The following is a 14,502-nucleotide window of genomic DNA, read 5'->3' as shown; positions in this document are numbered from 1 at the left end:
TTTTCGGGTGTGGAGTTTGGTGAGCTCTTTATAGATTTTGGATACTAGCCCTTTGTCCAATATGTCATTTGCAAATATCTTTTCCCATTCCATTGGTTGAAGGGCGGTGATTCTTATACTTTAGCTCACCTCAGAATCACCTAGAGAGGTGTTACAACACATTATCATTGGGTCCCACATCTAGAATTTCTGAATCGGTAGGTCTCAGGTAGAGCTCAAGAAGTTGCATTTTTTTAATGTTTTTTTTAATGTTTTTTAAATGTTTTTAATGTTTTTTAATGTTTTAATGTTTTAATGTTATTTTTTAATGTTTTTTAAAACATTTTTTAATGTTTTTTAAAACATTTTTTAATGTTTTTTAAAACATTTTTTAATGTTTTTTAAAACATTTTTTAATGTTTTAATGTTTAGGGACAGAGAGAGAGGGACAGGGGATCCCAAGAAGGCTCCACGGTGACAGCAGAGAGCCCATGAGGGGCTTGAACTCACGAACCATGAGATCATGACCTGAGCTGAAGTTGGACACTCAACCAACTGAGCCTGAGCCATGCAGGTGCCCCAAGAGTTTGCATTATTAATAAGGCCCCAGATGCTGCTGCTGCTAGTGATGGTCTGGGAATCACATCTGGAGCACCAGGAATCCATACGTCAGTATGACCAACAAACAATCCCTGCCCACGCTGTCCCCTTTGCAATCTTCCCCCAAACCACCCCAATGCATTTCCATAGAGTACCATTATTTTCCTATTCTTCAGGGACAGAAGTAAAGCTTATACGATACCAGACACAGTTCTTATTGACTCAGAGAACAGGCGAGGATGTGCTTGTCACCATGCACGACTGGAGCAGGCAGGAACTAACTAGTGGATTGTAAATGTCAGACACGAGTGCCTTAAGTGGCAACATTGCACAGGTGTAAATAACTCACTTACTGCACTTGCTACCTTTGGCTGCATAATACATTATTCTGAAACTTACTGGATTCAGACAACACACATTTATCATCTCATAGTTTTATGTCAGGAATCCAGGAACAGATAAACCAAGTAGTTCCGGCTCGGGATCTCTCATGAGACTCCACTCAACACCAGCCAGGGCTGGCATCACCTCAAGACTCAAGTAGGAGAGGATCTGCTTCTGAGCTCATGCCAGGTCTACCGGCAGGTCTCAGAAGATCCACTTCCAAGTTCACTCATGTGGCTGTGAGAAAGTCTTGATTCTTTGCCACACGTGCTTCCATGACATGGCAGGTGGTTTCCTCCAGGGTGAAGGAATCCAAGAGACAGCAAGAAAGACAAAGAGTGCCCAGGATGGAAGCCATAGTCTTTTTATACACTAACATTGGAAGCGATATCTCATTTCTCTTCCCTCTTTACTTCCTAAGAAGTCAATAGTCCATAACAGGGGAGATGACACAGGGGCAGTAATATTAGGCAGGGACCATTAGAGGCCGTCTTAGCTCTGCTGTCCGTGATATTAAAAGGAATTCATAGAACCCAACAGAGCGGTAAGTTGAGTACTGACTGTATCCTAAAGTTACACAATCAATCACAATCAATCTTGAAGTTACTTAGGACATTACCAGATCCCCTTAAAAAGTGACTACATTTTTTAAATTTTATTTTAGAGAGAGAGAGAGTGCATGAGGGGGGAGAGAGGGGCAGAGGGAGAGAGAGAGAACCTTAAACAGGCTCCATGCTCAGTGCAGAGTCCAACACGGGGCTTGATCTCACAACTCTGAGATCATGTGAGCTGAAATCAAGAGTTGGAGGCTCAACTGACTGAGTCATTCAGGTGCCCCCAAAAGTGGTATTTTTTTATTTAAATCCAAGTTAGTTAACATATAGTGTAATAATAATTTCAGGAATAGAATTTAGTGATTCATCACTGACATATAACACCCAGTACTCATCTGGAAAAGTGCCCTCCTTCATGCCCCTTGCCCATTTAGCCCACCCCCCACCCAACACCTCGACAGCAACCCTCAGTTTGTTCTCTGTATTCAAGAGTCTCTTACGGTTTGTCTCACTCTCTGTTTTTATCTTATTTTTTATTCCCTTCCCCTATGTTCATCTGTTGTGTTTCTTACATTCCACATAGGAGTGAAATCATATAATATTTGTCTTTCTCTGACTGACTTATTTCGCTTAGCCTAATACAGTCTAGTTTCATCCACATGATTGCAAATGGCAAGATTTCATTCCTTTTGATGGCCAAGTAATATTCCATTGTATGTATATACCACATCTTTATCCATTCATCAGTTGATGGACATTTGTGCTCTTTCCATACTTTGGCTATAGTTGATAGTGTTGCCAAAAACATTGGGGTGCATGTGCTTCTTCGAATCAGCATTTGCTGGGTCTATTTTTAACTTTTTGAGGACCCTTCATACTGTTTTCCAGAGTGGCTGCACCACTTTGCATTCCCACCAGCAGTGTCAAAGTGTTCCTCTTTCTCTGCATCCACAACAACATCCGTAGTTGCCTGAGTTAATTTTAGCCATTCTGACCAGTGTGAGGTGGTATCTGAGTGTGGTTTGGATTTGTATTTCCCTGATGATGAGTGATGTTGAGCATCTTTTCATGTGTCTGTTGGCCATTTGGGTGTCTTCTTTGGAGTGTCTATCCATATCTTTTGCAATTTCTTCACTGGATTATTTGTTTTTTGGGTGTTGAGTTTGATAAGTTCTTTATACGTTTTGGATACTAACCCTTTATCTGATAGGTTTGCAATATATTTCTCCCATTCTGTCAGGTGCCTTTTAGTTTTGCTGATTGTTTCCTTCGCTGATTGCATATAAGTGCACCACTATTTATCTTGTTCTGTGACAGCAGGATTATAAAATGGTTCTCCTATAGTATTTTAAAGTATTATTAATAATTATAGAATAATAATGACAAGTTATTATAGGCAAAAAGAGGAATAAGCATCCATTTAGTTACTGACTTAATAATGACACAAAGTATGAGATTAACATTGACCAATAGCATCTAAGCCTCTAAAATTTATTTTTATATGAATCAACATTTTAGGTCTATTTTTAAGTTATTTGCACAAAGTTGCCCCTGCATTAGGAGAGTAAGTAATATTATCCTGAGTATGGGATGTCAGGCACTATGCCATTGTTTAACACCTGTTGCTATCTTGTTTCAGCTTTACCAAAACCCTATAGCATAGGACAGTGGGGATCAGAGATTATAAATACCTCATCCATGATTCCATAGTTACTAAAAAGTTTTGAATCCACATGCCCAGATTATTCCAAAACTCTTTTGTGTAAACTATGCTGCCTTGTCAACCGTAAGGGTTTGGTTATTTGAGTCAGTAAACTTAATATCAAAGGTAGCATTGTTATAAGCAAATCACAAGGGTATGTCAATTGCTTTAAAAATTTTTTTTTAACATTTATTTATTTTTGAGAGAGAGAAGGAGAGAGAGTCAGAGCATGAGCCAGGGAGAGACGGAGAGGGAGGGAGATACAGAATCCCAAGCAGGCTCCAGGCTCTGAGCTGTCAGCACAGAGCTCAACACAGGGCTCGAACTCACGAACCATGAGCTCATGACCTGAGCTGAAGTTGGACACTCAACCTACTGAGCCACCCAGCCACCCCAGAGCATGTCAATTCTTATATCAGGTAAGTATCAGTTAACGCAATAAAAATAACAAAGACGGCCCACTTGGATTCTACTTATCTCAATCCAAGTTGGTTGTCTTGGTTATTTTTATTGATTTTAACTGATACCAGAATTGATTTTTATTATATAACACTACTTGGTCATAAAGGGTGCCTTGAACAAGGTTAAGAATAGTCTCACATTCTCAAAGGTTTGGGCTGTAATATAGTCTGCCAGCATGCTTAGACTAAGTCCAGATGCTTTCCACCTTTTCCAATTTCTTTTTCTGCTTAACAGATCCATGTCTGGAACGGATCTGGGAGGCATTCTGTTTGCTGAGTCCCTACTAAGTCTTAGTCAGAATCAAACCATATTCATGCTCAATTAATCCTGAAAGGACTTCCTCTAAGTCATTTGACAATCTAAGCTGGTTCTTTCCTCTAAATACCATGGCCAGCAGCCATAGCTTTACTATCAGTCATTTTCAAGAGGCATGTATCTCAGGTTGAGCATCGGTTGAATAAGTTAAGTCTCCTACAGTCCATATCTTCAGGTTCTCTGGACCTTGAGTAGATAGTTTGGAGACGGAGGGAAATAACATTCTAAGATCAAAGCCCAGCAAGAGCAAATGCAAAGAGAACAGCCTGGATTACTGCATAGAGAAAGGCAATAGTTGTGCTTAGCAGAAGTATCTCCTGAAAAAGGTGTAGGAGTTGAGTGTTGAAAGGATTTTGGGGGTCAACTTGTGTAGAGCTATGGAAATTGAATATATTCTATAGTTAATGGAGAACAGATCGTCGTTCTCTCAGAAGAGGGGACACTGTCAATCTTCTACCTTTTCATGGAAAAACACAATTTTGGTGATAATTAAGAGCAGAGCATTGAAACATTTGGAATCATGGTAGCAGTCATTCATTTGAAACTATTTTGTCACAATGGTAAAAAGCTGATTACAAAGCAAGTGACGAGGAGTATTTAATGGATAACTCCACCTATGAAGCACACCATATCCAGGCAACAGACAGTAGTTAAAGCAACAAAAATTTCATTATAAAGAACTAACTCAGAATTGTCTATCTCTGAGTAATTTTGAATAAAGTGTACCCGGAATACATGATGGGGTATAAAACAGACCACTATTACTAGGAGGAAGAAGAAGCTCTTGATTTGAGCTCTATAGTCTTGATGGGCCCACATGTCAGGCCAGAGAGCTTTTGTCTGTTGGAGAATGACGCCCATCTGTATCAGGAAGAGGACCCCAACCGTTGTGATCATGATGACAATCATAGAGTAGTTCAAGATAATGAATTCTCTGCGGTTGATATCTCTGTAGAACTCAAAGCATCGTCGTTGTTTTGAGTAACTTGGATTTATACCATATTGTAAAAATAATATTGGCAAAAAAATGAGGCCGCTCATGGTCCAAATAACAATGCTTAAAACTACCGCATGGCACTTTTGCAACTGTTGCATTTGGAGCTTCTTAAAATAGATGAGCAATCGGAGTATGACAATGGCCACGTAGAAAAAAAAGGTGACGTACATATGACCATATAAGATGCTGCTGACCAATCGGCAGAGAAAGGTTCCAAACTCCCAGACCTCTAAGATATAATAGCTGAGGCGGAATGGAAGGCTGACCAGGAGGATTGAGTGCAGCACTATGATATTGACAACGATCATGGCAATCATTGATTGGCTTTTCCTTTTGAACATCATACGTGACATCAGTACTGTTCCAGTAGTGCCTCCGAGCAAAACCACGCCATAGAGTGTTATCAGAATCACCCTGCATTGTCCCTTGCAGTGGCCTTGGTCTGTGTTTGAGGCATTTGGCAGGGTGGTCATGCTGATGGGCTCCATGTCTCACCACAAAATGCTCCGAAGACCATAAACCCCTAAATCAAAAGTTTTGCAAAATTATAATGGATATAGTAAAACTACACAGCAACTGCACTTTAATAGTATCGAGTTTTGCAATCCCAGCCGATTATTTACAACCCTCAAGCTGTCTACCCAAAGTGGAGTCACTTAAGACTCCACTTAATTGCCCAGACATACTGAAGAGACACGCTGAAGCTAAATCACAAAAAGAAGTTTGCTTGAATATAAAATTCCTAACTGTACACACAGGTGTTCTATTCATAGGTATGTCTAAGCTCACATACCACGGCTGGGCTTACTATGAGACATGTTAGCCGCTGGCATAAAATTTAAGGAAGGGCCAAAAACTCAGTAATCAAAATAAACAATATTTCAATGCAATTAAAAAAAAAACCTCAAAATCAATGCAAAAATTCATGATGAGCAAGGTAACAAAAATTTAAACAGAGGCAGAGTCAGTATATACACAGCACATGCTCATATCAGATCTACAAGGGCTGTTCCTTCTATCATCAGGATCTAGTTTGAGATAACGTAGAGAAGATCAGATCAATTGTGTGCAATTATTGTAAGAAGAGGTATCAGACAACATTTTAATATATTTCTGTTAGGGGCGCCTGGCTGCCTCAGTCAGTAGAGCATGCGACTCTCTTCTTCAGGGTCGCGAGTTTGAGCCCATGTTGGGCATAGGGCCATCTTTAAAAAACAAATAACTAATTTATAAAATATTTTCTGCAAATTGCTTTTGAGCAGGGAGTAGCATCGACTGTGCATATTCCCTGCACTCTCTCCTTCTTGCCAACCTTGAATCTTTTCCTCGTGTAAAGTTGGGGTTGGTGGGCGAGTTCTGTTTAGTTTTTATTTAAGTTTTTCAGGGATGGATGTGTAAGAAGCAGGGACAGCGTAGCAATCTGCCACCCTGCCGGTAAGTGCCAACTCTTGTCACTGAGTCGCTGTGGTGTGTGCATGAGTCACCCGGCTCCATGGAGCTCTGGCTGTAAAATGGGAAAATCATACAGCCTACATTAGAAGATGACTGGGAAATTAAATGAGTCAGTGTGCTTGAGACAGCTTTATAATATAAGTACGGCAAAAAAGCCATATAGAAGTTATGATTCTCATCACAAAACGACAGAAACAAAAGGACATTTGCCTCTTTCTCCTTACCCTACACCTAGGCAGATATACAGTTGTATGACATAAAATTGTTGTGGCATCTGTAAGTATTTAATGAATATCTCAATAAAAAATTTTTAAAAATCCCTTTTGGCCCACCAACTTCCTGCTGAAAAAAATTTTAAATAAAAATAAATAAATAACGCTTTTAAACCTTTGATTGGATCCAGGCATCAATGGATCAGACTTCCCTGTCCAGAAGGATCTGTGTCCTTTTTCCTCATATGTCTCCTGCCCAGCTGGCCAGAGCAGTGTTTGAGCCTTCGTATCTGCATGAGAAGTTATTCTACAGTGAATGTCTAAATATCTTAGAATTTTTCTTCTCCTACTCCAGAATCTCCTTGTAGGGAATAAGTAAATTTTTTTGTTTCCGAAGCATTATATTAGACCTGGCATATTTAATGTGATCAAGTAAGATTTTATTATAACTAAAAAACATAATTAGAACTTGCATAATAACCTAAGTTTTATGTGCTGAGATACGCATTTTAACAAAGTGCATGTATTTAAAATATACAATGTTTATATGTTTTTTTGGGTGAAACAGAATAGTTTTTACATGATTTGTGAACAAATATGATACTAATTTACCTTTCAAATTTTGGCAGTCCTCAAGTCGAAGAAGACAAAATGCAAGTTTGAAATTATTTTAAAGCGATAAAAACCTAAATTATTTATCAGTCCCACAGTCTAAGTGGACACTGATCTCAAGGCAGTATGACATTTGGAAACAGCGTGAACTGCCACTTAACTAGCTGCCTCATCACGGGACAAACGTTTAACCCTAAAGTTGTCTCTTCAGCTGTAAATATGGGAAGGAGAAGATCAATTCTGTAAGAAGTAAGTTAGAGTATGTCTATAAAGAACCCAACGGATTCCCTGACATAGAATTGGTCATCAAAGTGCCAATGTCACTTTTCCCTCCATAACGTACACAAAGATATTTCATAAACACGAGATCCCATTCATTTGCAGTTACTTCTCAGAACTGACCCACAAAAAATGCATGGGGATTATGTTCCACTGCTTTCCTTCCCCCTGCCCCCCGCCCCAGGACTTTATGACACTGCCCACCCCCAACATGATCCTTTAACAGCTTATAATTTCTAGTTATTTCTTTGTTTGTTTTCTATGCAGAAACAAATGAGCACCCAGACTACTTACTTGTTCTTTTCCTCTTATGATTTGTTTCTGGTGGAGGACTCAGGCCACCATGGTCATGTGTTGGTGACCTACATCTACAGTAAGAACCGTTTGCTTGAATCAAGACTCCAGTAATGGCACAGTCGAGAGGAATCTTGGGATGGATGGTGGATGATGAACGCGCTTTAGACTGACGGCCTCTGAAGTCTGGAACAGTCAAGATGGAGGGGCCAGATAAACTGCCTGGGCCACAAACGGATGTTTGTCTCTCTAGCTCGTGGTTAAACAGATTAAAAAAAAAAAAAAAAAAAAAAAAGAGGATTCCTATAAGTGAAGACTTTCATTTTTACTATTAGTGATGTATTTGCGGAAATTTTTCTTAGTAACCTGAAAAACTTAAAGAGTTATCTTTTTTCAAATGTCAAGAATGATAACTTGACAATGTCAAGTTTGAAAATGTCAAGTTTTCTTTTTCAAATATCAAGAATGATAACTTCTGATATGTTTTACACTGTGACCTCGTGGACTACTTTCTCTGAGACTTTCATGTTCTCAACCATATGCTCAAAATACAGCTCTGTGTTTCAATTTTCAGAGACTCCCTTCTCTCATTAACTGCATTTGGACATATGGTTCTTTCGAAGCTCAGACCTCTGGCGCTCTAACTGCTACAAGAGGGCTCATTTCGTTTTTCTCAAAAGTCTTTCCTTTTCTTACCTCAACCTCACTTCCTAACTTCATAGGCATCTCAAGCTGTGTTAAGTCCTCAAAGAATAATTTTAAGGAAGCATTGGATTTAGGACAGGTAAAGAGGCAAAGACCAACATGTCTTCTAGCAGTAGGCAAACCCAACCCCAAGTCATATTACTGTTCGGCTACAGGAATGAATTCAGAAGGATACATAATATCACTCATATGGCATGTTCAGGTCGGCCTGCATTTCGGTAACGGATAAAATTCTCATTTACTTTGGAAAAATGAATGTCATCTCCTACTTGCTTCATTTGCTAATGATCATCCAGCAATGCTTGTGGCCACAGAGATGTAAGACAGCAGAATCTAAAGGCACTAGACCCATATGCTTAATTGTTTCAGGAAAAAATAAACAAAACGAAACACCCCTTAGTAGAAGATGAGATTGCCAACTCTTATTACCAAAAGCAAATTTATACCAACTCAACTCCACTGGAAAATTTTCACATAGAACCAACATTTCAACCGGTTTTAAACACCTCTCCTTAAATCAAAGTAATTCAAAAATACAAATCTAGTTTGTATGCCTAGATTGATCTGGCAGGCCTCATTTTTTAGATAAAATGTGTTCCCAGAATGGGTAGGATAAAGGATGTTCCATAGAAACTGTGCTAAATTTAGAGGTTGCTTGTCTACTGAAGGACTAACTGGGAGATGAGTTAGGTGTGACCAACAATGCAGGCAAAAATAAATTCAGTTATAATTTGAAACTATGGCCAGCCCACAAATTAAGTGTTCACATTGACGATGTAAGGATTTCAAAGTATTAAAATGTGTGTATATTGTATTTACACCACTGTGCAGACCATGTTTTTTCCCGTTATACCTAGAATTCAGCTCTGCTTTCCTTGAACGGCGCCCAGATTTTCAAGAAAAATAACAAAACCTTAATATGAGAGCTTAGCAATCACCTCGTCTTAGTCCTCAAGAGTACAAACAATTATCTTCATTAACAGATGAAGCCGCCACAATGCAGAGAGTTTATAAAATCACCACAGGCCACCACGGGACCACTTAGGGAGTAGCCAAGGGTGACAACCACAACCTCATTCCAAGCCTTCATACCCACAACACCATATTGTATGATGGTGAACTTGAGATAACTTTCGGAGAGCACCTTTCATAATCTATGGTTTCAGGTTCCATCTTCTTCCTTGCAATATCTGGAATCTTGTTTTTGGATTGAACCTCTGTGCTTAAATAAAAGTATATTTTAAAATTCTAGGAAGTTAAAATTCTTCTTTAAATGTAGTTCTTTGCCCCCAAATAAACTGTTAAAGTAAGGCATTAACCTTGGTGATTATCCTAAGTCAGTTTGCAGAAGTCAATCTGTCCTGCACAGGAGGGGCTCCAAAGTCGATGCTGCTGGAAATGCCGCCATCTTGCCCACTCTTCCCCCTCCGTGGAAGATGCCATCTTAGAAGGCCATTGGTGGGTAATCCCTGCTCCTGGAATGATGTGGTCGGGGTCGCTGGTCATTCTATGGTTGGTTGTTAAATTGCTACTATGAAATATCCGTAGGAAAGTGGTAACAAAATCTGCAACTGCTAATTCCCAAACCTGTTTATATTCATAAGTTATTAACCAAGACCCCGAAGTGCCAGGCATGATGCCCTGTTTGACCCCAAACACCCAGAGGCTAGACCCACCCATATACTGGAGGCAGCACCTGGGACTTGGACCTCTCCCAACTCTGGGCATCTGTGTTCTTGGTCCTTCTCCTTATCTCTGTCAGGTGCAACATAACTTTCTTCCATGGAGGCATGGGATTTGAAACCAGAAGGGTCCAGACAGAGCATCCCATCCCACCTCTCCATTTCACAGATGGAAAGGAGTTGGAGGCCCAGGCAGGCCATTCTGTCCCTCTCACTTTTCCCCCTGTAGAAGGTGACCCAGGGCAGCATTTCTGTGACTGAGGAGCATCAAACAGCATGTTGCAAGAAACTCATTTTTTAAAAATATTCTCTGGCATTTATTTCTAGTATAGCTATCATCTCAAATAACGAAACCAAAGTTGGCACACAAAAGTCCTGGATGTTGAGAGCCATGCATATTAGTATTCAAATATGTATAAATGTAGACTTTGTCCTGGCAGAGTGTTCTCTACACTTGATAAAAGGATAAATGATTTTAAATATAGCAAGAAAGATGGAGATTAGACTTTAAGAAAAAAAAAAAAAAAACCCTAACGAAAGCAGAGATTTATGCTGGCCTTCCATTAACATGCTCAACCTTGACTTATAGACCACACCATGGATTTGTTTTTGCCCCTTGAGCCCACCCAGGTCTTCGTGCATTGTGCCCTTTTGCATCTCTGAGTTCCTCTGTCTGGTGTGATTTTTTTTTACTTCCACGGGGCAGGCTGCCTCTTATCATTCAGTTCTCAGGATTGATGTCACCTCTTCGAGAAAGCTGTATGTGACTGCCACAGTGCTAGGCAAATTCTAGGGACTACCACATGCCCTGTTTGAATCCTTTGCACATGATTTCCCACCAGATATTTTTATTGCTTAATTGAGCATCATAGTTTTACTGTCTGAGAGGATATACTCCTTCCAGTATCTCAGTGTACTTAGATTTGGACCTTTAGATTGAACAGGGCACCCTGACTGGCTTTTCAAAGTCTTGGGCAATGATTGTTAACAGGTAGGAGAATTAAAAGGTGCCGATTTGTTTGCCACTTTCTTAAAGATGTATTTCACCAGACCCTACCTGGATAGCTTCTTGTTCCTTCCTGGTGCCCAGAACAGTGCCTCGCACAGACACATTGAATGAATTCAACATTTGTTGAATGTGTAAAATACGTGATTTTCTAAGAGTGGCTGGGAAGAATCCTTTTGAAGATAATAATCCAATCATTTAAAAAAAATTTTTTTTTAATTTTTTTTTAACATTTATTTATTTTTGGGACAGAGAGAGACAGAGCATGAACTGGGGAGGGGCAGAGAGAGAGGGAGACACAGAATTGGAAGCAGGCTCCAGGCTCTGAGCCATCAGCCCAGAGCCTGATGCGGGGCTCGAACTCACGGACCGTGAGATCGTGACCTGAGCTGAAGTCGGACGCTCAACCGACGGAGCCACCCAGGCGCCCCTAAAAAATTTTTTTTTTAATGTTTATTTATTATTGAGAGACAGAGAGACACAGAATGTGAACCGGGGAGGGGCAGAGAGAGGGGGAGACACAGAATCCAAAGCAGCCTCCAGGCTCTGAGCTGTCAGCACAGAGCCCGATGCGGGGCTCAAACCCACGAACCATGAGGTCATGACCTGAGCCGAAGTCAGTGGCCTAACCAACTGAGCCACCCAGGTGCCCCTATCCGATCATTTTTAATTTGCACAAGAGTTCTGGGACCAAGGTAGAACATGATAGCTGGAATTGACCTAAAAGAGGCTCTACTAAATCCAAGTAGATCATTTCACAGGAGAAGAAACTGAGGCCAGGAAGGCAGCCTGAGTGGAAGCCACACATGCCCTATCCCTCCTCCTTTGCTGATCTGATCTGCTGCCCTGGACCATCGTCCAGGCCACTACAACTGGAGGTTCCGCCATATTCCAAGAGTCTTGTCTCTTTTTAGATGACTGTGTCACTTAACACTTTGGAAGTGTTCCAGAGCATGAAGACATTCAATTGAGAATGAGGAAACATTACATCCAACATACATTTTTCCTATCATCTTCTTAGCTTCAGATCTCCAAATGCTCCGTGTGGGTCATCTCTTGTGCTGATCTAATTTCAGTATAGAAAAAGCCAGTTACTTCTTCAGAAGTTCTTTACACTGTGGTTTAATTTTTTTCTCTGCTTCATTCTACTCCTTTATGACAGGAACATACTGTTCCCTCAGAGCAGGGAACAGGAATGGGAGGTTGTGCAACCACACAACAGATGCTACGGAAGAATCAGACGTAATGCAGGTCACTAGGTTAAGTTCAGCTGCTTTCTGAAATGATGATTATCTGAGTATTTCAACATCTAGAGGTCATTTCAGTCAGGATGTGGCTAACAATGTATTTGATTACTGTGTCAAGAAGGACTTGGTAAGAGTTCACAGAAAGAATCTCCTTCAGGTATAATAATATCCAGAAAGTGTGCTAGGATAAACACATGTGCCTGTCACTGTAGTGCTTTAAAAATGAGCCTTCTGGGGGCGCCTGAGAGGCTCAGTCAGTTGAGCGTCTGACTTCAGCTCAGGTCATGATCTCACGGTTCGTGTGTTCGAGCCCTGAGTCGGGCTCTGTGCCAACAGCTCAGAGCCTGGAGCCTGCCTCGGATTCTGTGTCTCCCTCTCTCTCTGCCCCTCCCCCACTCATTCTCTCTCTCTCCCTCTATCTCTCTCTCTTTCTCTCAAAAATAAATAAACACTAAAAAATTTTTTTTGAATGAACCTTTTAGGGCAATGTCTCTCAAATGTTATTGTGCTTGTGAATCACCTGGAGATCTTGTTAAGGATGCAGATTTTGATTTAGCAGGCCTGGGGTGGGCCCTGAATGTCTGCATTTCTAACTCGCACCCAGACGATGCCCAAGCTTCGGGCCCACAGACCACATTTTGTGTAGCAAGATTCTCTACTGCGTTGTCCAATATAGTAGCCAACAGCCACACGTGGCTATTTTTGTTAGATTAAATTAAACGTAACCATTCACTTCCTCAGTCACATTCACTAACTACATTTCAAGTGCGTAATTATAGAAGGCTCTATTGAACAGATGTACCAAAGAAAGCACAACTTATTAAATAATTCCTAGTCCCCATGAGCTCACCCCCTCTCTTTCCCAGATAGCTTCATTTGGACAATAGCAAGCATTGGTTGGATAAGCAGGTATGTTTGGAACTGGAGGAGATGGGATAGAAAAACACCAGAGAGAAGGGTGCTTGAGGAATCCGAAGAATAAAGGAATTTCAAGAAAGGTGTGCTCGACAGAGTCAAATGTTGCCAAGAGGACAAATCAGCTAAGATTTGAAAACTGTCCATTGACCGTGAAGTTGCCGAAAGAGCAAGAGGGCAGTAGTTGGTGGAATATAGGATCAGATGATCCTATATTTCAGATTTACAAAATGTGAAAATTGCAGTCTTGGGTCACAAAGAAGACTGGCCTTGGAGATGCAGTAAAACCTTGGATTGCGAGTAACGGGCTCTGCGAGTGTTCCACAAGATGAGCAAGCATTTCTAATAAATTTTAACTTGATAAACGAGCGATGTCTTGCAATATGAGTTGTACGTGATGCCAGATGTCACATGGTCACAACCGAGCCAATGGTTCCTGAAATTCACTTTGATACGCAAGTGCTTTGGATGATAGGCCTGTTTCAGGAATGGATTGTGCTTGCAAACCAAGGTTTTACTTGTCTATTGGTTTTGGATTTTCGAGGCAAAATGGGTCCTATGGTGACCTGGTTCACACTTCATTATTCAAAGAAGTCAAATAGATACCATCAACCATTAAAGATTTCAGAGTCTCCGAGTCTGAGAGGCACCTCTCAAGACTTCATAGAAATTTCACATTTCTTTGGCTAAGTTAAAAAAAAAAATAGTGATTTTGTCTATTTTACCAGTGACAACGGAACCCTTCGCTCTTCGCTCTTTTGTGAGCTCTAGTTAGAATGAGGAGCAATTTCACTAATCACTTTTCAACTCAAAATCTCACCAGACCCTTAACAATAAACTCTCTTCAAGGAGAGGCCAAGCCCCAAGGGATTTGGCTGATCAAAATCTGACACCTTGGTCAGAGTGTGAAAAGCAGGTTTAATTAGGTGCACAGGCCAGCCTCTTTTTCAAGGAAAGAAGACGTTGAATTACAGCAATTACCCTGTTATTAGTAAGTTTTGAAAAGAATATAAAAGCTTATAGGAGGTGGTGATGATTACATTTTGCTGTTGCTCCAGCAGGAAAGCCTGTTCAAGAAGAACGGACACCAGGGCGCAGACAAGGC

General features: G+C 40.6%; 1 protein-coding gene across 3 annotated transcripts; it reads right to left on the bottom strand.

Annotated features, from left to right (window-relative positions):
• Positions 1 to 4,459: 4,459 nt before the first annotated feature.
• On the bottom strand, positions 4,460 to 8,006 carry LOC121028907 (probable G-protein coupled receptor 141). 3 transcript variants are annotated; one of them, XM_040472989.1, is made up of 3 exons: positions 7,843 to 8,006; positions 6,833 to 6,947; positions 4,460 to 5,516 (listed from the first exon to the last, which is right to left on the bottom strand). In XM_040472989.1, exon 3 carries the CDS (start codon positions 5,479 to 5,481, stop codon positions 4,594 to 4,596), a length of 888 nt encoding a protein of 295 aa, XP_040328923.1. In that variant the 5' UTR covers positions 5,482 to 5,516; positions 6,833 to 6,947; positions 7,843 to 8,006; the 3' UTR covers positions 4,460 to 4,593. The 3 variants fall into 3 exon arrangements, with proteins under 3 accessions (XP_040328923.1, XP_040328924.1, XP_040328925.1); XM_040472990.1 differs by lacking the exon at positions 6,833 to 6,947; XM_040472991.1 differs by lacking the exon at positions 7,843 to 8,006 and having other exon boundaries at positions 6,833 to 6,965.
• Between the last annotated feature and the right edge of the window lie 6,496 nt (positions 8,007 to 14,502).

This window comes from Herpailurus yagouaroundi, unplaced genomic scaffold (assembly GCF_014898765.1).
Source record: "Herpailurus yagouaroundi ecotype Mexico unplaced genomic scaffold, PumYag 100, whole genome shotgun sequence".
NCBI lineage: Eukaryota > Metazoa > Chordata > Mammalia > Carnivora > Felidae > Herpailurus > Herpailurus yagouaroundi.
This window is presented reverse-complemented; position numbering and strand designations above follow the sequence as displayed.